Source organism: Rhodnius prolixus, unplaced genomic scaffold, assembly GCF_049639745.1.
Source record: "Rhodnius prolixus isolate KJV_2025 unplaced genomic scaffold, Rpr scaffold_28, whole genome shotgun sequence".
NCBI classification, from domain to species: Eukaryota; Metazoa; Arthropoda; class Insecta; order Hemiptera; family Reduviidae; genus Rhodnius; species Rhodnius prolixus.
Genome location: NW_027411618.1, coordinates 930,804 through 958,366, shown reverse-complemented (window position 1 = coordinate 958,366; position 27,563 = coordinate 930,804). Strand labels below are relative to the sequence as shown.

At 35.1% G+C, this 27,563-nt stretch overlaps 1 protein-coding gene across 10 annotated transcripts in view; it reads left to right on the top strand.

Moving 5' to 3' along the window:
• Window positions 1-27,563, top strand: part of Ten-m (teneurin transmembrane protein Ten-m) — a 308,949-nt gene that overhangs the window by 261,942 nt on the left and 19,444 nt on the right. For 3 of the 10 annotated variants that reach the window (XM_074134744.1, XM_074134743.1, XM_074134742.1), the window contains 12 exons: window positions 5,736-5,891; window positions 5,971-6,055; window positions 6,180-6,382; window positions 7,285-8,769; window positions 14,993-15,273; window positions 16,108-16,324; window positions 16,409-16,603; window positions 16,680-16,889; window positions 17,397-17,505; window positions 17,606-17,832; window positions 19,377-19,584; window positions 24,436-24,462. In XM_074134744.1, the coding sequence (XP_073990845.1) occupies window positions 5,736-5,891; window positions 5,971-6,055; window positions 6,180-6,382; window positions 7,285-8,769; window positions 14,993-15,273; window positions 16,108-16,324; window positions 16,409-16,603; window positions 16,680-16,889; window positions 17,397-17,505; window positions 17,606-17,832; window positions 19,377-19,584; window positions 24,436-24,462 (3,403 nt within the window). The remainder of the gene's footprint in view (window positions 1-5,735; window positions 5,892-5,970; window positions 6,056-6,179; window positions 6,383-7,284; window positions 8,770-14,992; window positions 15,274-16,107; window positions 16,325-16,408; window positions 16,604-16,679; window positions 16,890-17,396; window positions 17,506-17,605; window positions 17,833-19,376; window positions 19,585-24,435; window positions 24,463-27,563) is intronic. The other 7 variants (XM_074134747.1, XM_074134746.1, XM_074134750.1 and 4 more) reach the window with 5 other exon arrangements.

The window sequence follows — 27,563 nt, the reverse complement described above, 5'->3', positions numbered from 1 at the left end:
ACACACTTTATTTCATTTTTTACGCAAAATTTAATACAAATTCTTTGATCCATTTTTTTTTAACAAACAAAAATCGCCAAGCTCGAAAAACACGTCTAACCTTAACGGCTGCCACTTAAGAAGTAAACAATGAATATTACTGAAAATTTTATCGTACTTCAGGGGCATGTGTACCAACATAATAAAAAAAAAAATTTTACAATCAGACTCTCCAAACCCGCGAAATTTAAAAATTCCCGTTACTTTTTGAACACACCTCGTATGTATATCAACCTCCGGCAGACGGTTTTCCATTGCCGAAGAATACTTTTCTTTTTCTTCATTTTTTATGTTTGTATTATAATTTCTTTTCAAATAAAGTATTATTATTATTATTATTATTGATGTGCTAATCCTTTTTTGCCGTTTACTAATTTATTTTAGCTTTATTTTTCCTTAGATTTATTTTACTTTTTTATCTTTCAATCCACCAAGAAAGCGAAACATGAATTGAAAACATTAAAGATTTTATGGAGGGGGTCCCTCATTTTAATTTTGGCTTGAGGTGCCTCCAATCTAGGGGCTTCCACAGTTACTCAAAGCCGAGATTACTTAAAACCTTTCTTTCATAAACTAAAACAAATTAAGGTAAAATTTATACAAAATACCAAATAACGATTTAGTTATATTCATGTCTTCCTTTTTTAAGCAAATATTTTTGTAAAGCATCTGAGATTGATATGAAAAAGGGAGCGCAAATATTATTGTGGCAGTTGCATTACTGTCTCAGGACGGCAAATGTTCTTTGGGTCCGTGATTCAGATGATATATGGACCATAATGCGTATCCAATTGGCCAAGGTTCTTAGTCTGCGTGTGATGATGCCCTCTGCATGGTGGGTATGTTTGAATGTTGAGGTTATAGCTAAAGGGATAGAGTGGTTCCAGCAATTTACGTACCTCTCGTATCAAAGCGGTAAATAAAACGGGGGCTGAATATTCCACCTTGTAGAGCTCTTCATAGCTCATCCATCACCCCAGCAAAAGGTTCGCTTCTCTTCTAGCTAGTACATTTTAGTGCTTGTCACAGGCATTCGCTGGAATATTACATATCTTCCTGGAACTGCTAAAAAACTGCTGAAAATTCGCACAGTACCATCTAAATCAATGTTCTCTGATTTAAAAACTCCCAATCATAATTTCATAATCAAAATTAAGAGCAATTCTTTGAGAGAGGAGACTATTTCTTTATGTTGTTCTCTCATATCGTCATAGTAATATTAATTAGAATCAAATTTAGGACGAAGTTTTCAAATTTGAAGAAAATAAGCCGATCACTTTACTTAATAGATTTTTCACTAAGTCAAGTTTTACTTAGAAATGGCTCCTACTTTTTTATTTAAACTTTGTCTATTACAAGCAAATAAATCAACAACTTTTATCGAATAATTTTTTGGGAAATTTCTATTAAGAACATTTCCAGAAGGGGAGGTGTGTTCACTTGGGTAATATTAAGAAGTAATAGGAGTTAGGAGTTATCCGGGCCACTAAGAAGAGAATTGGATCAGATTTAGCTCCAGGCTGTCAGGAATAAACCAACCCCTGGTTGGCCAACTCACCTCTCCTCCTGAAATCTTCTCTAGATATACTGAAGAAGACTCCCTTAAATTAAAAGAATCTTAAAGGATTCTAGATAGGGTATACTTTTTTTCTCCAACATTTGATAACTAACAAGGCACTGCATCTTCAGATAGATTGAAATTCGGCAGCCAAGAATAATCGCTTTTAGATGTCCTACCCGGCAACACCTTCTCTCCTGATATCCCCCAAAAAATGACATCTTAAATTAAGATAAAGGGAGATTTCTTGGGAGGTTATACACCTGGTACACCTGACTATCTAAAAACACATAATGAGGGGGGAACCAACAAATTTGGATAACCTCGTCCTGGTTCCTAAACACCCGTCTCCTTCCAAAAGAGACTATATCCTCCTCTGACACTTGGTAACTAAGAAGAATTTTGTTTTCTGGAGTAGTTTACGCACTCCAAGACCGCAATAGTCTGGAAAGAATACTCTGAGAGGGCGCCCGATGCATATAAGGCTCCGTTCTCGTCTCAGTCCTACCATCCTCCGGCACGGATTACATGCCACTATTGGATTCCAGATGGACCAAAAAACGTCTACGCCGCTGTGACTCGTGATTGAGCACCTGCTAGTTAAAGCAACTCTTCCAATTCTCTCTGCTTAATTAGACTTAGCAGATTGGTGAGGAACTTTTAAACAGAATATGAGTTATTTTTTCCCTCTCTGGAGCTAGCCCCAACTGTCTCGCATTTCTTCTAAAGGTGCCTTTACATCAATATTCCTGGGCAAATGTTTTCAAATAAAAATAATAGGCCTACATATGCAAATAGTGTATGCAAGTTCAAAGAAAATGTTCGTGCGTTTTTTCCCCCCAAAAAAGGGACAAATTGAGTCTGTAAAATGGCACTTTCCATTGGCTGAGTTTGTCTAGAAGCAAATGGTGGCACCTAAACCAAAAATCAAACGGGATCTCAAAATGGATATTTCTTGAATATTACTCAAAATCGAAAATTTATAGGAATGGATTACTTATCGTAAGGGATAAAAGAAAATAACTGTTTCTAATAACATTGATGGTTTATCATCTTAGTTGGCGTATTATTATTTTTTCCTCCCAAACTAGAAATTATGAAAAGCATTCAAAAATGTGGAAGTGTTAAAGCTCCTGGACCCGATCAAATTTTGAATGAATTTTACAAACACCTTCCTCAAAACTAGCTCTTGTATTTGGAGGTTCTGTTCAATAAAGTTTTTTCCAGTGAGGTTCTCCCACTTAAGTAGTCTCAAGTTTCTCAATTTATGCTGTACAAAAAAGAAGATAAGTTTGATTTACGTAATTATAGAGGCATTTGTTTAGCCAATTGCATTCTTAAGATATTCATGCAAATTATTTTGAAAAGACTGTTAATATGGGATCAAGAGGTTGCAGTAATTCCAGAATGTCAAAATGGTTTTCGACCGGGTACAATAATATAATAATTATAAATTGTAAATTGTTGTGTACAGTTTGTGATATGCATGTTGAGGAGGATTTCTTGCATCTGTTTGTTGTTTGTCCTCTATATGCCTCAATAAGGATTCATTATTTCAGTAGTAATCTGCCCTCTGTTGTACAAAGAGATTTATTAGAATTAATGTATAGTTGCGAAAAAGTAAACTTACTTATTGTTTATAATTACGCGTTTAATATATTAGAGTTAAGGTTTATTTTACTAAATGAATAATTTCAGTTGGTGAAGTTTTGTTTTTGTGTTTTAAACAGGTTTTATATTTTTTGTTTCCTTTAGACAACATCTATAAATTATTTTACTATTTTTATTACTTTTGTGTTTTTTGTTTTAATTTCATTAATGATATTGTTTTTTATTTTACTTTTATTATCAAGCTTTATCATTTAATTTAATTATTATATTATGCATGAAATTTGTTTATTGACACTCCGTTTGTAAAAGGCTTAGGCCTTAAAGACAACTAAATTAATAATAATAATAAATCCTCCCAAACTATCGTGACATGATTTAAAAATCGACTATTATGTTATATTTTTTGTTATAACTTAAGAAATATGTAGACACCCAAATCAGGGCATCCCTCCTTCGGTCCTGTTTTTTGTCCAGTCTTAGAAATATAGCGAAAGGTTTTTGGGCAAAGTAAGAGGACATGGATTTTTCTCCACCGAAGAGCCGAACCCTGAGCCAAACTAGCCTTTCACAATTGCACACCTGCAGTGTTTTTTTCCTTGCAGGACCTGGACCTGGACAGGCTGTCCTACATCAGGTCCGTACGATTCAATCTACAATGGCCAGTGAAAAGGCCTACGATTACCGTACTGGTCACCTGTCTTTGCTGGAGTAATGCCGCAGTAATTAAGTTGCAGCTTCTCGATTTAATTAACTAGTCCAAAGTTATAGGTCTATCATAATTAATTTTGAAACACTGATAAGTATAATCCAAATTCCAATTTTTATGTAAAATTTTAACGAAAGAGTAAAAAATAATTCAACATGAGAAATGTATGTCATTGTTCTCAGATTGAATTAAAACTCGAGAAATAATTGCTGCCCGATTATAACGAACGGATGTGAAAACAATGCGGGGTCTAGGAGGCGTAGCCCTGTCCTGGGGCAAGCTTTTATAATGGCCAAAGTTTAATTAGAAACTTTTCAAAGGGTGGTAAACCTGCTAGCAGAATCTAATGATATAGGCTTTTGTAAAGGACGACAGAATCAGGCTCTCTTTTAGAAGTAAAGTTCTTTGTATGCAGATTATTTCTAAAGGTGCATAATATGCACTTGTGCGAGCCAATGGCTGCATTTCATTAAATTCTACCTGCTCATTAGGCTGAAAATCTTCTTTTCAGTTTACGGCTTTTATAGGGCAACGTTGGAGCGCTCACAAAGGCAATCCAAATTGTCTGTGTATAGGAGATACTTTTTGAAGGAATGTATATTACTGGACGGCTATACAGCAAGAGGCAGGTTGATCTGCCCCAATTAAGCAGCAGTTTCTATTTATCCTTTGCCACAACAAAGTCAATATATACCGTGGATCATGTTGCCGTTTTTCATTTTCTTTGGAAATGCAAATTTGGAGGCCCCATCAGAAATGTTAGAAATTGGTTACGGTCTGGTCCGATTGTAAGCGGATTAGCCGCTTCTTCGGGGATCTTGGCGTCGCTGCTTTGTGTCTCATTCTTACAACACAAATATCACACAATAAAGACACCCTTCTTATACAATTTTCATAGGGCCTACAGAGATATGTGCAAGTACTTGGATTTAAAGAAGCCATAGGCAATCTTTAGCACAGTCCATTCCAAGGCGTCGTGCCGAAGGATGATGCTACCTGGGTTCTCTAGGGTACACGTGTCGAGAACAAAATTTCCGAGGGTGCTAACGGAGTAAGTTATTGCCTTTATTGACTAATGCAGATTTGGGATGGCTTTTGATACCACAGAAACAGATGTTTGAAGCGGGATGTATCTTCCCTTAGGGACATGGGAGGGATTGGCTATCTCAACCTGCCTGTTCCCTCATACTTGGAATTTTCCTTAAGAGCCTTGGTGTTTACGAGAGTTGGAGGGATGTATACGCCTCCTAGAACCACCCACGTTCTTAATTTGGGATGATGTCTTTAGAATATCTGGAAAGGGCGTTGCGGAAAGGAGTGATAACACCCCAAGTAGTGGTTATCCCTGATTACCCGCTTCTCTTTTCCTTGGTCCTTAATTTGGAGAAGCCAACTTCAGAACATCTAGGGAGTGCTAAGGGGACCCTCTCTGCTGTATCTGGGACTTTCTTGGAATGTTTTGGTAGTTATCATGCGTTGAAAAGGAGTATACTGTACCTAGAATTTTCTGCCTTTAATTTCAGGAAGTTTTCTTCAAAATATTTGGAGGGTACATTGGAAAAGAGGGGTGTGTTATCACTAGGGAGTCCCTATCAGCTCCCAGTACTCTTCCTAGAACACCCCTAGAGGAGTGTGTGGTTTCATTACCTCAAGGGGCAGTAGGCCTGTTAGTTTCACCATTCTTAAAATCTAAGAAAAGCTATCCAAGAAACTTCTTCACAAAAATGGCCATATATTTGTTTACACTCAACTTCAACATGAGGAAAGTCAGTGTGCAGTAGTTATGTCAGCACCAGGATACAGTCAAGGATCTTGTTTCAGGTTGTCTGCTCGACTCCATGCCAGATGTGCCTCCCAGGAACGCCACAATGAACAGGCACAACGGTCGCTTGCCTTCAGCACACAATCCACACGATTTAGAATTCGAGGCATCATGCGTTGTCAGATCACCTTCTGGCAATATCTACATTCCTTCAGGTAAAGAATTTAAGAAATACCTTTATATTAATAACTTGATAGATTCACAATTGATTTTTATGAACTTTGCTGTTTACAGATATGCCAAAAGGAACTTTAGATTATAAGTCCAATTCGTCATGCAGTAGTCCTTCCAAAGTTGATATGCAAAAAAATCAGGATAGGTGAGTGTATTGATTTGTAAATTTCTAGGTTGCCTTTTTATATGAGTTTAAGCATAGAATATGTTATATTTATTTATATATCTTACGGGAAATTTAAGATTAGAATTAACTATTGGTGTTGCAGGTGTTCCTTGGGATTTGGAGGCCCTGTGCCACCCGGACTCCAGCTGCGGAACAGCATGAGGCGTCCTAACTCGAACCACCACTTCCCGCCTACTAGACTTCAGTTCCAGAAGAGCCTAACGTCCAGATGTTCTTGGAAATGTGCGGCCATTATTTGTATTATATTATCGCTGGTATTAACAGCAGCATTAACCTATATGGCCAGTAAGGAAATTTATTTTATTTTATTTATTTTTCCAGCCTCTAAACTGCTTCTCAGCCAGGCACAGATTTGTCTCCTTAAAAATATTAAGAGGAACCTATTACCTTTCCTTTAGATTACTCCAAGGCGTACAATTACAGAGCTACTGCACAATATTAACAGAAATCAGGACAAGCCAACCGTAGAACGAGCCCTAAAACAAAAACGTTTTTGTTGCCTTTTACCAAATAATAATAATAACAAAATTAAAATAAGTTTACTTATTAGTTAATTTTTGTTTTTATTATATCATAAAAATAGTGCCAATTATTCATACAAGAATATATTAATATATTACAGAGATATTAAAAAAAATATTAAGAAAAAACATATTGAATTATATATTGAACCAATTGTGATGTTCTATGTACAGAGTACCCAGAAATATATTATTTTTTATCATGAGTTGAAAAGCAGAATTCCTAGCGGAGCTGCAATTCTAAAGCCAATGTCTGACTGTCATACTATATTTTTTAAAGCATTTCAACGTTAGGTGTACAAAATTTGAACATCGAATTACCGAATAACAGTAAGAACCGACAAAATGGAAATAATTTACAGTTAATGCATAAGGATCTTTTGTCACTAAGCCATTATAAAAAAAAAACTATACTCGCCCATAAGATTTATAATATTCATATATTTCACTCAAACTCTGTGCCCACACCTAAAGACAGTAATAAATTTGTGTGAATTTAATACGTGATGATTAATTAAGAAACTGGGAGATAACAATAAGTACTGCAAACTATTTAATATTGAGGGACATTATGAGCATTACTAGAATTCCAAATTTTATAAAAAATCGAATTTATAGTTCTTTTAGGATAGAGTTGCACATCTGATCTTGTGATTTGTATTTCAGTGTCCAACCTGCTAGATTGGTCCTACTCGACGACAGCTTGCTCAGTGCTAGTGGACGACGAGGACGTCACAGATAGTCTGTTAAAGACTGTACCAGAGTCTGGCGGCCTGCGCAACGGTACACGCTACAGAGCATCTACTTCTGCTTCGGCCACGCCAACGCAACATTTAGGAGGTATGAGCCGACACAGGCCGCTGGGGCGTTTGAAACGTCAAATCAACATCAGCACCTTGCATGCCAGTATTGAGCATGATGCGTATAGAATCTGGGATGTAGTTTCTAAACTTAGAGCCTCGTCAAAACCATTTAGTCAGCCATTAAATCTAACAAATAAAACTATGAAATTAGATGAGAAGCGTAAAACCTACTTGGACGCAAGAGAAGACACTTATGGATATCAGATGGATTATAATGAGAATGTGAAAAAATATTTAATACCAAAAGAGAACCATATAAGTCCCGCTATAAATCTATTGAACAATGAATTTGATAAAGTTAATTTGTACAAGACAAACTACTATAAGACCCTATCAAATCCAGTGCAACAAAAAATGGATCATCCAGCTAAATCCATAGAAGTCCAGACTAAAAGCACTAACAAGAATTCGAATATTTTGAATGAGATTTTAAAATCGAATCAAACTAACAAAAAAGAACCACCTTTCAAACTAACAAGTACAACCCAAGTCACAGAAAGACCCACGGCCAACAACAAGAGCCTGTTCCAGATTAACCTACCCACACAGCAACTAATTAACGAAAAACTCTTTCTAAATCTAACACTAAGCATGAACACTAATAAACTGAATAATACTCTTTATGTAGTATCGCTAGCATTGCCAACGATTTTTAATGATAATAAAACGATTGGTGAAAATCAAATAACCAGTACTAATCTTACCACAACAAAGCCACAAATGGCAACCAACAGCAGCAGTGTAGGCCGTATTTTTGGTCATATGACAATGGGCGGTGTCTGTGAGTGTTCATGTCCTTGTATGGACGTTTCAGGTGGTCTAGCCGATGAACAGGATGGGTTTGCTGAACTCACTGAACTCAGCTCGACTTCCTACTTCAGCACTGAACAAACCAGCCCACTCAACTATAATACTGATTCCATAATCTCTACCACTGAAGATTATGAGTTCTCCACTGATATAAATGAAAATCTGACAATATCTACAGAGCTAGATTCCGTTACCACTGTAGCTACAGAGCTAGAATCAGTTAGTAAAATAGCTATAGATCTACAAACAGTTAGCACAATAGATAATGAGTCAGACTCAGTTAGCACAATCACTAATGAGTCAGAAGCAAGCATAACAGCTGCTGATATAGAAACTAGTAGCACAGCAGATGATTATAGCGATTTAACGACAATAACAGCTACCGATGAGAGTAGTAGCTCTAGAGAAAATGTCACAGACACAACTACTATAGCGACCCCACCAACATGCGAGCCGCCGATATTTTTGTTCTATGAAGGTGAGAGATTAAGATCAAAGAAGTGTGAATTGCCTATTGTTTAACTGTTTTGTCATTTTTAGATTTCAATTAAAACCTAATGGAATCCCAGTATTACTAAAAATTTAAAAAAAAAAATTAGAGACCAATGGGGCTGAGCGCCTCTGCCTTGTTTTGGTCATTGATTTAGAACATTTGCTCCTCAAACACTTTTATTACCTACAATTTCCAAAATATCAGATGTCCTAAAAATAGCTGAACTATTAAAACTATGCCAGAAAGAAGGTTCTTCAAAGCCAGTGGCAGAGTTTCCCTTGTGTGTACAAATGATTCAAAAGCAAGGCTAAGTTATGTTATCACAAATTACAAACTTAATTAAGCCCAAGCCCAAAAACTAAACAAAGCAAAGAAATCCCAAGAAGCTGCCCCATTAAACCCTAATAGGCCAGAAAGAGTGCCTTTAAAAAATGGGACAGCCTTGCTTTTTTTCTCGTCTATTGATTTAGAGCAATTTAGGGCTAAATTAGGTTCACAGATCATGTTATTAATCCTATGGAGTAAAATCCCTGCTTTTTTTTCAATTTATTTAAAGCTATATTTAACTTCACTGAGCCAGAAAGGGGCCCTCAATGCTTGCCAATGGTTAGAGATTTCTTATTATGTTCAAATTTATTGATCTGAGGACTGTAAGAAACGTCAGCACCATTTAGTCACCACAGATAATTCTATTAGTCCTAAATCATAGGGAGGTGGTTCAATGGAGACCTCATATTTAGGGGAAGATGGCCCAAGCTTCAGGTGGAACGCTTGGTTCCTTGAATGATCGGGTCTGGAGATCCTAAACAGCTATTTTAAACATCCTGGATAACCCAAGTACTTCATCCGTTGTTGTTAAAGCCCGTTCAAGCTTGGCAGATTAAATCAGCGGGGGGCTTATAGCTAATGAAGTAACTACAACCTTAAGCATACCTTTAAATTGTTCCAAGAGCAAGCTTAGCACACAGCTAAGGACCAAAGTGCGTCTAACATTAAGCCATTAACAGTACGGCATCCATCATGGATCAAAATCATCTCAAGGTTTTGATCCTTAGCTCCAAGAACCTTATTTCAGAAGCAACTAATGGCTTTGTCTATTACCTTTCAAAAACTTCTCAGCTGGCTACCTCGAGATTATAGCTTTCATATTCTTGCTCCTTATTTATTTGACCAAAAGTAAGGATCTAAAATAAAAACTACCCCTAAATTTAAATTTGTCTTTTAAATTTGAATTTAGGCAATTCACAAAAAAAGAGTGCACTGTATTTTTATTTATTTATTTTTAACAAAATTGTGGAGGTGTCTTAAAAACTAAAACGTGGTATGAAAATAACATGGTTGAATGAATGGCAAATAAAATGGTTGGCTTACAGATGGGTAAAAAATTATAGATTTTTTCTTTTCTTTTTCCAGTTTATTGATGTTCGGTAACTAACAAAAAACTGTGAACATTCGCCCGACATTTATTAAAAGTTCTATCTTATAAATTTCTTTCCAACTCCGATTAAATTTACTTGTGCATGTTCGTAATAATATTATACAGTTTTTAAAACTGTACATTTCACTGAAATACCTCACAGGAAAGCCTGCGCCAAACACTCCCTGAAAATGAATTTTTCTTTTAAATAAAATGATTACAATAGAAACTTTAAAGTAAATAAAAAAATTGAATAATCGGTTCAATAAATAATGGAACCCTCGGTTGAGGGATTTTCTACAAACTCGGATTTTAGCTATATATTTAAAACCTTGTAACAGTATATAAGTGTTAGAGGACCGTATATTACACTCGAATGTCCTTTTAGAGTGAAGTCTATCTTCTCGATATACCCAAAAGTGCAAATAAATAACTTATTGTTGCTAACCAGGGGAGGCACATTAGCGAAATATCAAATAAAAACTGTTTACGATTTTTCGTTTCCAAGTTACAGTGAGAACACACCCATCAATTTGTGAAACCAATATCTCGCACTTAGGGAATCTCTCAACTGATATTTCTATAATCGATTACTCTGTAGATATGGACTTTTTTTTTTTTTTTGCAATATATGTGTTTTGCTAACTCGGAATTCATTAAAATTAAATTAAGTCAGCTGAATGGTATGTGAGTGCTGTTTAGGTCTTGATAAGACAAACTATTTGTCGAACGTTGGCAATTAAAATATTTTTGTTTTAAGTACATTTTTTTTTTCTTTTAAACGAATACCAATAAACTGTAAAAAGAAATAGATGGTGCCCTATAATTTCAACAGTAAGGTTCACCCAAACCATTCAGTATATAAACGGCATAGTTTACGGCGCAAAAATCCCTTATTGAGTTTATTTGATCTGGAGTATTTTCGGACTCAGTTACGATCCTAGAGATAATTTTATTAGACCAAATGTGTGTGAGAGGCAAAACACCAATACAAACTTTTTAATCTTCAGTAAGCATGGTTTATGGCTGGTGAGCATCCTTTATGTAGCTGATGTAATCAATGCCACAGCAACATGCTTCAAACATAGATTCCGATTAGATAACATCTCGAGCTGTCCACTAAAAAAGCGAGATTTAAGACACCTCTTACATAATTTTGCTGCATGCAACTAAAACAAAACAAAAAATATCTATTTTAAAGAAATTAAAAAGTTTAATTTTGTTTTGTTTTGTCATAGATATAGCATTTTTATATAAATTTTGTGCATGCAGTTTTTCAATTGCAAAAGTTTGTGTCATAGTGCAAGTTTAACATTAAAAACTATTCACAAAAATAAACCAAAATAGTTTATTGGAATGCATTACACATTTTAATAGTTTTTGTACGCACTATTTTTATTAATAAAACTGATCTTTTTAATGAGTTTTTTCTGAATGCAAGAATAGTTGCAATGTTTTGATTTTCATTAATTGCCATTGTTTAAGGCGTTAGGCCCTGAAATTTAAAGTAAAATAGTAATAATGATTTTGAATATTGTTTGGTCGGGTGTAGGCCTTGATAAGTCGATTTTTTTATATATTCGGCAACGCTTCAGCATGGATTTTGGGCGTTCTTCAGTGACCCTGATGTGTTTAAGTTATACTCTATTGTAGTTGTAATAAGATGTTTCTCTAGAAGGGTTTGATTTTTTTCAGAGCGAAATTCTTTGGAGCCTCAAAATTGTAAATACACTTTGCTTTACACCTTCAAAAGATTCTTCCCTTAAATAATTAATTATTATATCTTTAAGCGACTATTTTCCTCTGAGAAAGTTTTTTAAACACTTAGAAACAAGAGGGGAAGAAGCCATTGTTTTTATTTTTAAAAAACGTGATCGTTTCCTTTATAAAAATCAGATCTCCCATTTTGTTTATGTTTTAATAGCATTCGATTTAGGTATTTCATCAGTACGGTTGAGTATTATGGCATGCTCAACAAAACTGAGTTAAAAATATTTTTTAAAAAGTCAACAATACACCGATTCACTTAGCGTTAATGATAATAATAAAGACGTTTAGCTCCAAGATACTTTCTGATTGTTCTCAGAGACAAACTTTAACAACTTTTTATCTATAATACATTCGTTGTCCATATATTCTTCGATCTATTTTTTGATTGGGTAGTCAAGACTTAATTCTTAGTACCGATATGTTCTTTAAACATTTTTAAACCATAATTAAGAAGTTCCTAAAGGCATAATCTCATATCGCCAACAAAATTAGGAACACAGAGAGGCGTTTTCAGAGAATAGCTCTGAAAAAAATCATAAGAAATCCTAAAATTCTACATATAATTTACAATATGATCTGAAGTTTTGTTAAAAAGATGTATTTTTCTGAAAACATTATCAGACTTGAGTGACATCAAAAAAGCATTTATTGTTGTAGCTCAGGTAGATATTGTGATAACTCTGTAGCCAACTACTAGGTAGCCTTAGCAACCGCTAATGTAAACGGAAGAAAATTTGTATTTATATTATTTTATTGCTGTTACACTTTAACTGCCTCTGAATCACTGTTACGTAGAAACAGTTCTGAGATTTTTATTTGCATTCATTGTTGCTATACATAGGCTGGAAAGAGCTAGGTATATGGGGTAAAAAGCTTTGTGAGATCAAGACAAGTGATAAGTACTGAGCTCAGAAATCTGATTTAATAGGATAAAAATTCGCAGCCTATTGCATCTTCAACATCCATGAGATGCCTGACCTTAAATTGTTGAGTCACCATGAAAGGCTCGAGTTACAAATCAGCGAATGTTTCTTCTGAACATAGTGGTCTATATTTTGAGACCGGAACAGAAACCAATTTTTACCTAACCTGAAAATAAAGTCTACTCTAGAAATCTATACAAACCTCTTTAATTTGTAGTTCCTTCAAACATATACGTTTAGCAACTTTTTACAGCTTACTGTTTCATGTCGGTACGCTTCTGGTGTATAGAAGTTAGTACTCGGTAGTATAAGACTCTAATGCACTCTATATAAATTAATATAGACATTTTATTCTCTTTGATGAATTTGTACATGCAAAGTAGCACCTCCATTGTCGAGGTAAGAAATATACTTTTAGGCTAAAAGGAAATCCAATTCTTACACTTCGGTTTAGAACCTTTGTCAGTTTTTTTACTATATTTATCTCCAATAAATATTGAAGAGTAAAAAAATGATAGATGCAAACAATTATCCCCAACACAAGCACGGTAACATTTTGGGACTATGAGACAATTTATATGTACGTCACTAATGACGTCAATATTTTCGCCCACACAACGACCACAACGCCCCACCTTAAAAGCTGGGTCGAAGTGGGCGTTCAGAGTTGGCGCAATTTTTAAAACAAAATATGGCGACCGAAAAAATTATCTCATGTAAATGAAAGTATTATTTCATGTAAATAATAGAATGTGTTTCTCGAAAGTCTACAAAAAATAAATAAATAAATAATTACTTATCCCTTTACATACTAAATCACTGAATAACACAAAATCATTTACCTGAAATAACTTTTAAATTCTTCATTTGAATAAAGATCAATTACTCTGATAGCTAATAATACGTGGCCTAAGTTTTCGCTTTTTATCATTGCGATTTTGTAAAATTGCATTCCACTCTAATCGGAACTAGATAAAGAACTTTCTAAAGCATTATTAATAAATATCCAACTGTTGCCACAAAAGACATTTTAATTTTATATAAACGTAAATTTTATAAATACTCCACTAAAATGTAATATAAAAAACTGAATTATATATATTCTTTTAATATAAGTCAACTTTACCAATAATTAATAAAGTTTATTATAACTGCTTATAAATGGGGTTTAAATTAAAAAATAACCTCTTCAAGCTTCTAACTTATTTTCGAGGCCGTCATATGTAATGTTTACATGAATGGTTAAAACGCCCACAGTCCGTTCCACTTGGGTTTTCGATCGCAACGCTCAAAAGCAAGTGGAACGGCCAAAATCGCGGTCGTGGTCGTGGTCGTCAGGTGGAACGCACCCATATTGGTCCTGCCAAAACATAACCTGCTCTTCAGCAGGCACTTTCAGTTCCTCAGTACTCTGCGAGACTGTTTCGTCTTCTAAAGCCTAACCTAAATTCCTAACCTTCCTAACCTTAAATATTCAGACGATCATATTCTTATGATAGTAGCTCACATTTCCTTCGTTTTTAGCAGTGAGTGAATAAAAAAAGATCCATCCTAGTTGTAACATCTACTGCTCGTCTTTATAGTTGTTCCTGTTACAGGAAAACAACTATATTTCTGGCCCAACTAGCTCACATTTCCTTCGTTTTTCTCAATCAAAGAATAGAAAAAGATCCACCTTAGTTATAACATCCATTTGCTTACTCTTAGTTTGTTGCTTCAGAAAGCTTGCTTTAGTTGGGAATAAACTCTCTTTGCGTGTCTGCTTGAGTAAAAAAACCGTCTGGAAGCTCCCTTTATGTAATAACTGTGAACAACTAATGCTGGCCGGTGAAACCGGTTGTACTCTTTCTTTAGGGGAGTTAGCCTTAGCAAGGGAGCAACGCCGGGTTTTATCCAATTTCTATAAGTCGATTTCAGTGTGGAGTACGTAAAGTGAATGAATATAAAGAAAGTTTAGTAACTTTGAGAATACAGAGGCAGGTCAAGGTGTGTCCTAAGTTACAGTCAATTGTTCTTTTTTTATAGATGTTACTAAAACAAAGTTTAAAATAAAATTAATATTCTGTTAAATGTTGTTTGCTTGCCAAAAATTTTGAAGGCGGTAAGACATTCCCAGCAAGATCGTTTCCACCAGACGGAACCACATTTGGCCAAATCAATCTTGGTCAAAGACTGTCTAAGGAGATACCGCCTTATGGATACTGGAACATGCAGTTCTACCAATCAGAGCCCGCCTACGTGAAATTCGACTATGGGATACCTCGTGGGGCAAGTATAGCTGTCTACGGAAGAAGGAATGCACTGCCGACCCACACGCAGTATCACATCCTGGAAGTGTTAAATGGATTTAAGGCGAGAATGGCACGAGCTTCATCTCATGTAAGTTGTATCACTTTTATTTTGCAAGGGACCTCGAAATATCTGCCTATGCAGACCTGAAAATCGTATCCTGCTGGAGTAAACCCTCTTTTATGGGATTTCGCAGACTTTGTATGAAGTCTCGGCTCCTTCACATGATGCCAGGAAGTGGAGCAGGCTATTTCTTTCTTTCACAAATCACAAATCTCGCTGGAAAAATGTCTTATCTAGAGATTTCACTTTAGGATTTAGATCTGACAGAGTTACAATACCACTTTAATCTTATGTTTGGAATGTATTTAAAAGAGGCTGGTATTGATCTATTATTAATAGATTATATATGTGTTAGGCGTGTGAAACGAAAAATAATTCTTGGGATCCTTTTTAATTTTTATAATTTTGAGTGTAATTAATGGGTATTAATTTTCGGAATTTGAAAATAAGACTAGATCTCTTTATTAGAATAATTATCAATTTAGAGTCTAAAATTCTTTAAGTTTTTTTCCCAATATTAATAATTAAATAATTTTAAAAAAATTGTTTATCTTTACTTATTTACTGAACGTTGTGCGAAAGTTGTATGAATTGACTGGTTTTATTTAGCAGTAATGTCCATTTATAATTTTCTGCCAATAACTAATAAGAAGACATAATGGAAAAATGATTTGAGAATCTATGTCGGATTCGCAGAACTTGAAGTAAAAGATGTTTTCTTTCGTGGGTATTAAATTCACATTGAATACAACTGTTACAATGTTGAGATTAGGATAGCTTACCCATTAGGAACTCCAAGAGTTTTGGAGAATTAGCTAGTTCACTCCAAACTAACCTCCGTGTTAATGAATTATCTTGTAGTCCACAGTGAAGAAAGAAGTGACCCACTATCTTGAGCCTGGACATTGGTTCTTATCATTGTACAATGACGACGGGGATCCTCAGGAAATTGTCTTCATCGCCAGCATATCTGAAGATATGACCCAGAGTTGTCCGGGCGGATGTAGTGGAAAAGGACAATGCCTGATGGGGCACTGTCAATGTAATCCCGGATTCGGCGGGGAAGACTGCAGCCAGAGTAAGTTATTATTCGAAGTATGTGCCATAGTTATGTTTCACCATATTTTTAATGTGATACCCTTCATCCTGACTGTCGGGGTAGGTGTATGTCCGGTACTGTGCAGCCAACGCGGTGAATATATCAACGGTGAATGTCAATGCAATCCTGGCTGGAAGGGCAAAGAGTGCAGTCTAAGGCATGATGAATGCGAGGTGCCAGACTGTAACGGCCATGGTCAATGCACTAACGGCAAATGCATTTGCGCAAGAGGCTTTAAAGGAAAGTTCTGCGAAGAAGGTATGTCTTCATTGCTTATTGTAGGAGATACATCCAGGAGATACTGGAAATGACTTTCTTTTTTTTTTGCGTATAGTGGACTGTGCACATCCAACCTGCACTGGACATGGTGTCTGCGCAGACGGTGTCTGTTTGTGCAAGAAAGGCTGGAAAGGTGCCGATTGCTCGGAAACAGACTCGGACGCTTTGCAATGTTTGCCTGACTGCTCTGGACATGGCCAGTTCGATGTAGAAACTCAAGCATGTTTATGTGAACCTATGTTCTCTGGTGAAGACTGCTCCAGAGGTAAGAATTTGTAAACCACAAACTTCTACTTGACTTTAGCAAGCAGGCAACTTTGCAGAGAAATTCTTCGAAGGAATTTCAGTGCTATGATGCAAGAAGAACAATTTTTTTTTACAAACTTTAATTCATAATGCTAAAACATTTCTGAAACCGATGAATCAGTGCTTTGTCAATACTTATTGGTCGATTTAAGAATGTGACTCGCATCATTCAATTTTTTACAGTATGCTCTTACACTGTTAACACAAAAGTTCTTACACTTAGGGTCAAATAAGCAATTTCATTCACATTAAGACTCAAAACTTCATTTTTCAGTAAATATTTCTAAGCATAGAAATAATTTTCAGATAACTCCAAGCTTCAGATATAAAATGGATTTTCAAAGGATTTGGTACCAAATACTTGGATACCAAAAGAGTTTTTTGGGGCTTTAACCGATATGGGTTCCTTGAAACCTTCAGATGTTTATGTGGTTAGCTTCAATCATTCTGCTTGTAACTTTTTCAGAACTGTGCGATCTTGATTGTGGACTACATGGACACTGCGTTGGTGACTCTTGCACTTGTGTGAACGGATGGGCCGGTGAATTCTGCAATGAGAAACAATGCGATCAAAGGTATAGCCTTGTTTTTGCTTTTTCATTGATAACTTAATTTTGAAGAACTTGGATTATAATAGGTATTTTTTTTTTGTCGGGATGGGTCAACTAATTTTAGGTGTAACGATCACGGGCAATGCAAGAATGGTACCTGTCTGTGTGTTACCGGATGGAACGGCAAGCATTGTACCCAAGAAGGTTGTCCACACGGTTGTTCCGGCCATGGGGAGTGTCGGGTTAACCAAGACAGTCTGTGGGAATGTCGCTGCACTGAAGGATGGGATGGCCATGACTGTTCCGTACTTCTGGAGCAAGCCTGCAACGATGGACGTGATAATGATAAAGGTAATTTGGGAGGGAAACTAAACTTACCTTAGCCAAAGAATAATTTTATTATTATTATTATTTTATTCAGTGTATAAGTTATAAACCATTACAGAAGAGTTCACTTCATGCATAAAGAAAATGCATCATAGATCACAAATTAAAAAAGAAAATAAAATAAATCATAGTTTAATAATTCTGATCATTATACAAAAAAATAAATAAATAAATAAATAAAAAAAAACTCATGCTGAAGATTTATAACTTAAGCAAAATGAAGAATTGAAATTTTCATTTATCAAGCTGTACCAAATTTTTATGACTACAAAACCATACTAACTATTGCCTTGAGTTGATTAAGCCAAGGCGAACTAAGCAGGTCATGAAAAAATAAAAAAGGTCGTCCGGTAAATTAAGGTTGCAGCAATTACAAACGTCCTCTGAGTTCCATTTACAATTAGTCATCTATAGAAACAGTTATATATTTAAAGTTCATCAGCCAGATTCTACTGATGAGGCGTTTCACCTTAAGTGGAACAACAAAATAAAAATATTCTTTTATGGCCGCCCTGTTTTCAAGTGAAAATATAAATGGTTATAGTTGAATTTTTGATTCTCTCCCAGTCTTCAAATCTTAATTTATCTTGTTTAACACATTATTAATATTATTCTTAACGGTACTGGGATCCTGGTTCGACCGTAAACATCAGCAAATACAGTTTTTTTAATTGAGATGCCCAATTATAAGTTTCTTTAGAACTAGACTTATTTTCCAATTTTAATTGTCTATCAAAACAAAGTCTAGGCAATCTATTAGCGGGCACATTTAAAATTTGTATGTACCAGTGCAGAGTTAACTTAAATATAATGTTACTAATTTTATTTTTGCCCAGTTCACACCTTATAAAATAATTAGGGGTACTAGCAGGCCAATGAAATACATATTAAAATTACCTGGAGAGCACAATTCCTATTTGTTTGTACAGAGTAACCACACTTCCTCTTCGTAAACGAGAACAGATCGTATTAAGCTCGTACTCTTTCGTAGCCCAACTTGAGGATTTAGATTTGGTTAGTATACTAATAACTTTACTAATGACTGCAATTGATTTGTTTATCATTTCAATACTTGTTTTGGAAAATTAGCATGTGCCTGAAAATAAAATTACGAGATAATTAAAACTATCATTAACGTTCAATTTGTTGTTATTATAATAAAACTGTCCAAAGAGCAATTTTGTTTTAATGAGTTACAGTCATATTTGAACCTTAGTCACCGAAGCCATTCACTTCCATTCTGCTGTGCTCTAGACTTTGACAAGGCGTTATTATTTAAAATCTTTCTGGGGCCTTCAAGTGTGTGACGGCGTATAGTGGTGTTCGTGAGGTGCCTGAACCTAAACAGTTGCAACACACTATTTCATTAGGGCTCTTCTGTGTTCTGTGTGAGTTTTGGCGCTCTCAGAAACATATGTTGCTAAGCTGCAATGCCTGCAGAGATGCCAAGTTCCCTAAAGTAGCTACCTCTTTCTCTTTACCCTTTACACGCCAAGTTGTCTTTGCAGATGGCCTGTTGGATTGCGAAGATCCGGAATGCTGTTCAAATCACATCTGCCGTTCGTCGCAGCTATGCGTATCTGCGCCGAAACCAATTGACATACTATTGCGAAAACAACCGCCGGCCATTACAGCTTCATTTTTTGAGCGAATGAAATTTTTAATCGAAGAAGGTTCTTTGCAGAATTACGCACGTCAGGAATCATTCAACGAAAGGTAAAGGCGAATTTATGTTTTAAAAAAAAAATGTTTTAATTTAGCTGAGGTATTTCAGCTAATATTTCATTTAGCAAAAGTATTTTTAAACTTGAGATTAAGAGCTAACTCGAGAAATTAATCTAATTAATTTAATTAATTAAACTTACTCCTTTGCATTGAATTTGGCTTTTGTTACAAAGAATGGACAATTTTAATACACTTGCTAGAAAAATAGCCTTTTGCGAAAATAAGCTATAATGCAAAAGATCTTGAAGTTAAGCTCGAAACATGTGAAAGCTATCGAGTTAGCTCATATTTCCTATACCAACTAACCGTAACTGATTTATTTACTATTTCCACACGAGATCACTACCTATTATTGTGTATTCAAAATGTTTTTTGTGCTAACTCCCCCTAAAAATTTTGAGAATATCATTTTTTTATTTACAATAAATAAATACATGGCTGTCTCATGATTAGACAAGCATTTTATTTTAAAATACAATTAATCTTTGATAATACAAATCAATTATTGTGTTTGAATGGTTAAGAATTGAAAGGAGTGTTTACAAAATCAGATTCAGATTCATGCATTGCACCTACCAACGTCATGAAGCCAGTAGTAAGTAGGTGGCTATGTGTTTTATAAAATCTGGGAGAAATTATGTATTTATTTATCATGCACAATTCATTCTGCTACTCACACTATTTGAAAACACCTTCGTTATTGAAACGGTTGATTACCACATTCAAGGAGAGCTCTATGTTATCTTACTTCGCAAGAACTGGACTTTTTCGGAACATCAAAAGAGCTCTTACTATTTTCAGCAATTTATTGTGTACAATATTACTGCGCTTCTGTACAAACAAAATTGCACCAATACCAAATGATTTTTAGGCTCTCTGAGAAACTCTAGGGTTAATAAAGAAGGAAGCTGGCCGATTGGATGATCGCTCCCTCAAATGCATCTTTCATAATCATCTAATATCCCTTCACATCGTTCTTTAGATTCCACAAAAGCTTTTAAAAGCCCTCCCAAGCCCGCGATAATTAGGAAAAGCTGTTTACTCTGAGGGGAAGGTTTGTGCCATCCATCCTTCGGATTTCGGATATATATATATATATGTATGTATACATAAGTGCTGAGATGGAAGTAGACTAGTAGACTGATATACTGTTCTCTAGTTTTATTTTCTTCCTTCTTTCCTCCCAAACATCTTCTCCACATCGTTTCCAGCTCCGTAGGAACTGGACTAGGTGTACAGGTGAGTCTAAGAATTACTAACTCCGTAAACACTCCCTTTAAATTTCAAGCTATCCAAGCATAGATACTACTTTATTATCAAAGAAATCCTTGTTTATAAAAATAAAATGATGTGCTAATTTCGACCAGCAATGTATGATTTACATGTTTAGCCTTGTCCATGTCAAGAAGAGTGTTGTGTTACAAAGTCGGACACGTTTTTTTTAGGCGAGTTGTCGCGTTACCTGCTTTATTGTGCCCTCTGTGAAATCACTATCCCATAAATTCAAGTAATTCTCTTATTTTCAGTTATTATTTTTATTTATTTTTTTATTTCACGACTTCAGTTTAATTTTTTATTGACTTAGTATCTTCACTGAACCATTGTTGGAAATAATGCCATGCTGAAATTACACTATGTAAATTGCACATTTTGTATTTATTTTGTAGGGGTATTAGTAAGTTAGGTAACAAATAACACCCATCTTTGAATCACATAAACAAAATATAATGTTCGAAATCGGTAAGCTAAAGCGTACAGTACATAAACATTAATCGTAACTATGGACAGCTAAAATGATCGGTTAATAACTAAACGCCGGCGGGCTCGCACATGAAACGACAACTGAGAACGTTCGAAATGGAATCTTTTTCTAGTAATTTATAACCTTCTCGTTGCCAACGCGGGCAACTTAATACATCTGCGGTGTGGGGCGCCACAATTTTTAACTTAGTTGTTGACTTCATTATACAAGCGTTGGAACCGTTCGAGAAACATCACTAAATAAAAAATAAATAAAGAAATATCTGGTGTGTACGCACACGACTTTTTCTTACAACGATTCGTAAAGTTATCTTCAAAATTCCAAGTATTGTAATCGCGGAGATTTTGGAGTTTTGAGTTTTCACCCGAAAGACATTCACTTAAGGTACCAACAGAGATGCTAAAACAATATTTCTATCAAAATCGGTCAACCGCATATACCACTTTAAAAAATAAGTTTTTCTGGTTTTAAAGATTGTGGAAAGTTGTGAAATCTGCACAATTACGGTACTTATCCTAACAAAAAAATAAAAATTATTAAATAACTTGTTTAATAAACGGATTTGCTTCGTTTCTGTACTTTAGACTAGAGGTTGATCGTACAATGCACTGAATGTAGGCCTTTTGAGGAGTAACCTATTTTCACCCTACACACCGGGAAAATTTCACAAATAAAAATGATAGAGCTATATGTGAGTACAAATTTTAAAGACAATTTTTGGAGCTTGCTCCAAAAAAAAATAAATGAAAAATTGCCTTAGATAGTGAGCATATTTTGTAGTTGTGATTCTGAAGGTTACTTGTTTGTCCGTTCTATTTAAATCTATTTCTTGCTTAAATTTCATTTCAAATTAAACTTTCTAGAGAAAGAAAACCTAAAATTTCTCAGCAGAGTTTTTTTTTATTAATTCACTCCTTATTTCCAACAATGGTTGCTAGTCGATGTCTCTCACAAATATGTGTGAATTCTTTGTTCTTTCTCAAAGTGTTTGTTAAAATCTAGGTAATCTGTCTGTAACCTCAATAGATCACCTTAATTTTTGTTCAGTTTAAAACGTTTTAAGGCACCTTAAATGGGAGTTTCCCTTTGATAAGGCCTGAAATTGTTATAATCCTCAATAATTTTTTAGGTTTTTTTTGTTTTGATTTGGCATGTTCTTTTAAATGCTAAATTTAATTTGGATACGCCGAAAATCAGAAAAATACTATTTTTTTTTGCAGCTTTATTTGCTAACAGCTGGCATATTACCCAGAAAATTTTATAGTGTTATATTATTATTATCTGTACTCGGTACTTGGTGAATCAATTTGTATTATGTATCATTACTATCCATGGTAGAAAAAATTGCAATTAAACTCTCCAAACAAGTTTCTTCTGAAATTCCAAAACTGTTTTAATAAAACCAAAGTACCTGAAGTGTCTTAGGTTTGACAGTCTAATGAATTTAAATCTCTCAAGTAACGGAGGCTACAAAGTTAATGACTCCTTCCAATTTACTCCTAAATTTTTTACGAATTAATATTTTCCTTTACATAATGGGGTGTATAAAAAATTATCAATAGCATGTCATGGATTGAGTCACTATGCATTGTAGTGGAGGTTAAGGTAAAAGTCCATGTGGCGCTCTCATTCTACTTCTTTCATTCGCGTTACGGTCCTTAAAGGACCTGGCCTTCTCAACGATCTGTAGCCACTCATCGTTATCTCTCTCCCTTGTTCTTCATCTCCTCACTCCCATCCGTCGCAGGTCATTCTCTTCGTCACTTATTCACCTCAAGCGGGGTTTTCCTCAGTTTCTGGCCCCTCTTGGCCATTCTTTCAGTAAGTGCTTGGGTAACTTCACCGTCTACATCCTTTCCAGATGTCCCAACCACCTGAATACACCTCTTTTTAAATGTGTATTAAGAAGTCTACTTCAACATACTATTGCCTCATTTTGGCATTTGTACAGATCCACTAATGACCGCTCTTTATGGGACATTATGTTTTCTGAGCTATTTACTCGTAAACAATTTACTAAAGCTCAGAATTTTTTGTAATGTGGATAGGCAACTATTGCTTACCACTACTCTAGCCTTTTATCTCCGTAATTGTTCTGTTCTGGGTTGTCAAAACTGCTCCCAGATATTTAAAGAGTAGATATGAAGAGATCCTTGCGGTCCCAAATTAAGCCCCAAATAGGATTCGAGTTGTGCGTGCTATAAAGAAGTCGTCGTCCTTTAGACGCTTGCTGTTGGGTCGTCATACGGTTAATTATGCCTTCGTGATTGATTTGAACGTGCTTCATCGCTCGTTCCAAAACAACCTTTAAGAGCAATGGTGAAAGTGAATCCCATCAATTTCTTCCGACAAGGTATTCTGCACTTCATCAATTCTATCCTACATCTCATTTAACTTTCTCTTACTCGGCATCTAGCTTTACTCTAATGTGACCGGACCAGCTAACGGTTTCTCTAAAAAAGGCCAGTTCTGCACCAAGTTCGAATATACTATTTTCGATTTTTTTTAAAGACTGCCATAAAGCCTTAACATTTTTTAAACATCCGTGTTTGTACAGGATTTTAAGTCGGTGGGACTTTTTGGTAGAAAAACCGGTATTTTAATTGTTACCCCTCATTTACCCTTTCGACGGTTTGAGGTAATGACATCTAGTTTCAATCCTGTTAAAATGTGTTTTCATCTACCATGTTAAAGTTAGAGCTCCCTTACTCAATATTGATTACTCAACCGACCATCATGTATTGCTATTTTTCCTAAATCCCAGGTGAAATTAAATTCATTTTCTTTCAAGATTCAACCAACCTAATAAAAAAAAAAAGAAAAAAGAAAATTGTTTCCTTTCAAATCTTTTTAAAATTTCATACATTTGATATACTATCCATACTCCAATTTTCCCGCGGATTTTCATTATATTTTATTATTTTTTTGTCTTTCTGCTTTAATTGATTCCTGCTTTAATTAAACATCAAATTAATTTAAAAAGTCAATGAAAAATTATTTTGATTTTGAACTTTGATCTTAAAATAAACAAACCACCTGAAAGACTAAGTAAGTGCGTTGTCTGCTTATGCTGGCCAAAGTGTGTTTTGGAACTACTTCAATACAAGGTAAGACTGCACTCAAGACAAAGCAAAGCTCGCATTTTAGGACTTCACAATTTAAAAAAAAAATGCATTACTTTTTTTTAGTTTTTTTTTTATTCATTTATTTATTTTGTAAATATTTTTTTTAAAATCTTTTATTTCATTTTTTGGGGTCATTTATATTATTTGAAGTCATCAGAAAGTAAATACATGAAAATACGGCTGGCATATGTTCATTTTAAGAGAACATTCTTCTGGAAAGTAATAATAAAAAAAAATAAAGCTTTCAAGCATTTTCAAGCAAAACCGTGAAAAATTCATCCTCAAACTGGGAGTTCCTCAAAGGATATGTTATTTTGTTACAACTCTTAGGCTCTTCCATTTTGGAAGAAAGAATTTTTCGAATAAGCTTAGGAAAGAGTTTCTTTCTTACATTTCTGAACCTAAAGTTCATAATGCGCACACTGCTTTACGAATACTTGGGTTTCTGATATTTAGTGGGAGAATATGGTTGAGTATGTGTTTGAAGTATGTGACTCGTACTTTGATTTTCAAAGCTGAGCTCTTTAGATATCTTGAAGATGAATATTTTTTAATGAGCTCTTTTGGCAGCTTTGGATGTTTACATTACTTTATAATTTTGTGCTTCTTGAGTCGAAATACCATACATACCCTTTTTGGGAAGGATTCCTTTTTGGTATCCAAGTTAGTGATCAAAATTGTGACTTGATCTGATCAGTCGTTCGTTCGCTTTGCACTCTAACCCGAGTATACTCGGAAATCAATGTTCAGTTTTGTTTCAACTGATTTCGAGTATCTCAAGCCTATTTCTACAATGTATTACTGATGCTTGATAAGCTCACTGATTTTATGTATTAGCAACCATTCATGATCATTCATCTGAGAAATATTAGTCAAGATATTTGCCACAAATTTTGTTAGTCTTTAATTTGTAATTTTGGGGGTTATTTCAGTTGCTTTCGTTTAGTGATTTATTAATACAGTGAATTGTTTTTTATTGTGGTGTATTGTTAGTGTTTACGTTGAGAGCAGCGTTAGCCACCAAGTGGTAGTGAATACGTAGTTGAGACTTTGCTTAGAGCTATGTCGAAAATTTTCTTGAAAGCAGTAGATATGAAACTTAAATAAGATGTGAATCATCTGACTCGATTCATCCCAGAGTTCATTTTAGAGTTCACCTCACTTATAGAACTTATTTGAAAAGATCTTAATTATATTTTTAAACTGATTTAGTTAGTTTTACTAACATCCTGGTTATCTCAGGTTAAGAATCGGCATTTTTTGAAACTAGCATTGTTATTTTTATTGCATTTCAGATTAGACTTAAGGTCTAAAAAAGCTTGTAAGAAGAGCTGGCTGGAACTATATTAGTGTCTTTGGATTGTATAGTTCTGGAACTTGAAAAAAAATTCCAAAAATGCCAGGAATTTTCATGGATTTCTATAAATAATTTGATCAACTTCAGTATAGAATCTTTTAGCAATTGTTAACGTCCAAGAACGATTTTCGTTAATTATAATTTACTTTTTGGGTTAAATTTTTTTAAAGTCGCGTTGTATTGCAATTTTTATTTGAACTAGTGTGTTTGTGTAGATTTATACACGAGGATTTTGAGTCCTCAGAGGATTTTAGAGTTTTGAGTCTACTTGCTGGTTTTTGATTCTTTAGGGTTACTTCTCTCGGTACTTTATCATCATCAGTGAAGACCTACCACTTTGCTGATTAGGCTCCTCATTTGTAAGACTCCTTTTGAAACTGCAGAGTTAACTACCTAGTAAAGTAATGTTCTTTTTTATTCAGCAATTAGTAAATCTAGAATTCCGCAGGGTTTTCTACCATCCAAGATGGATTTCGTGCTCCTACTTAGAATCTTGACCAAATCTTAGTTATGCTCATATGGAGCATTTAGGTTTTAGGTGGAAGCAGCTAAACAAGCTGAAACCGAGAGTAACTGAACTGAGTTTAAGCTTGAGCAGACTGCATTTCAGCGATTCTAATAGCTGTCTGTACAGAGCAGTTCTAGAAGCCCTGAGCTACTTTTAAACGGGGCATCCTGCTCTGTGGACAAATAGACCTATCGTGCTCCAACCGCAGCACCTATTATGTGCATCTATCATCGGAGCACCTATCATGCTCTAACTGGAGCCTGGTAAGCTCCAAGGTGATGAAAAGCTCACCCAGATTCTAGAGGAAATTTCAGTCAGCAAAGTGGGATGCAGCATTTAGGTTCAATTCCTCCCTAGTGCCATCTTCATCCTTCTCTGCTACGTCTGCAGGATCACCAGAATAACTGAAAAAGTTACTATTCCCCCCTTCCACCACAGATTGGACTGCATACTTGTGCTGATTGATATTCTGTCAACAAATATGACCGCATTCCTCACTCTGGGCAGATATCAGGTAAAGGAGCATTGACTGTATTTGTACAGATGGAGTGGATTGTAACACAGTGATAATAGATTTAGAAGCCTTAGGTATTTACTCAACACCAGGTATCTAGGGTCAAAACCTTGATCGCACCCTAGCGTCTCACACACTGGGCATTGCAGCTCTCAGGTGAGGGCAACTGAGAAAGTTCTTGTGCAGATAGAGCGGACTGCCATTAATACAGAGCAATCTAGAAGTCCTGGGCTGCTTTCTGGAGCTGCCTAGATTTGCCATTTCCTAATATTTCCCACACAAAACGTTGTTGGTCTTAGGTGAAGGATAGCTCATTGTTATATTTGTTCCCTTTTTTTCTTTCGCAGATTTCAAATTTCAGTAGAATCACAGAAACCTTACAAGTAATTCTCAAAATTTCATCATTCTTTGAGCGGACTTCAGCTCCTGGCCATGGGATCCTCTAAAAATTCTGCACGTCAAATGAAGCTCTCTATTTATTTCTTAACTAACATTTCAAAAGGAAAATTATTGCATGTTGTATCTTTTTAAAATACTTTCATTTTGATTTTTTCATCAATTTCCTTTTTTATTTTATTCTTTTACATGTATGTTAAAAATTTTCTAACCTCTTTTACTCACTGAAAATGTGAACCTTTTTTGAAAATACTGAAAAACCCTGGATTTGAAACCTTCATATTCCTTAAAAACTAGCCTTGAATCCC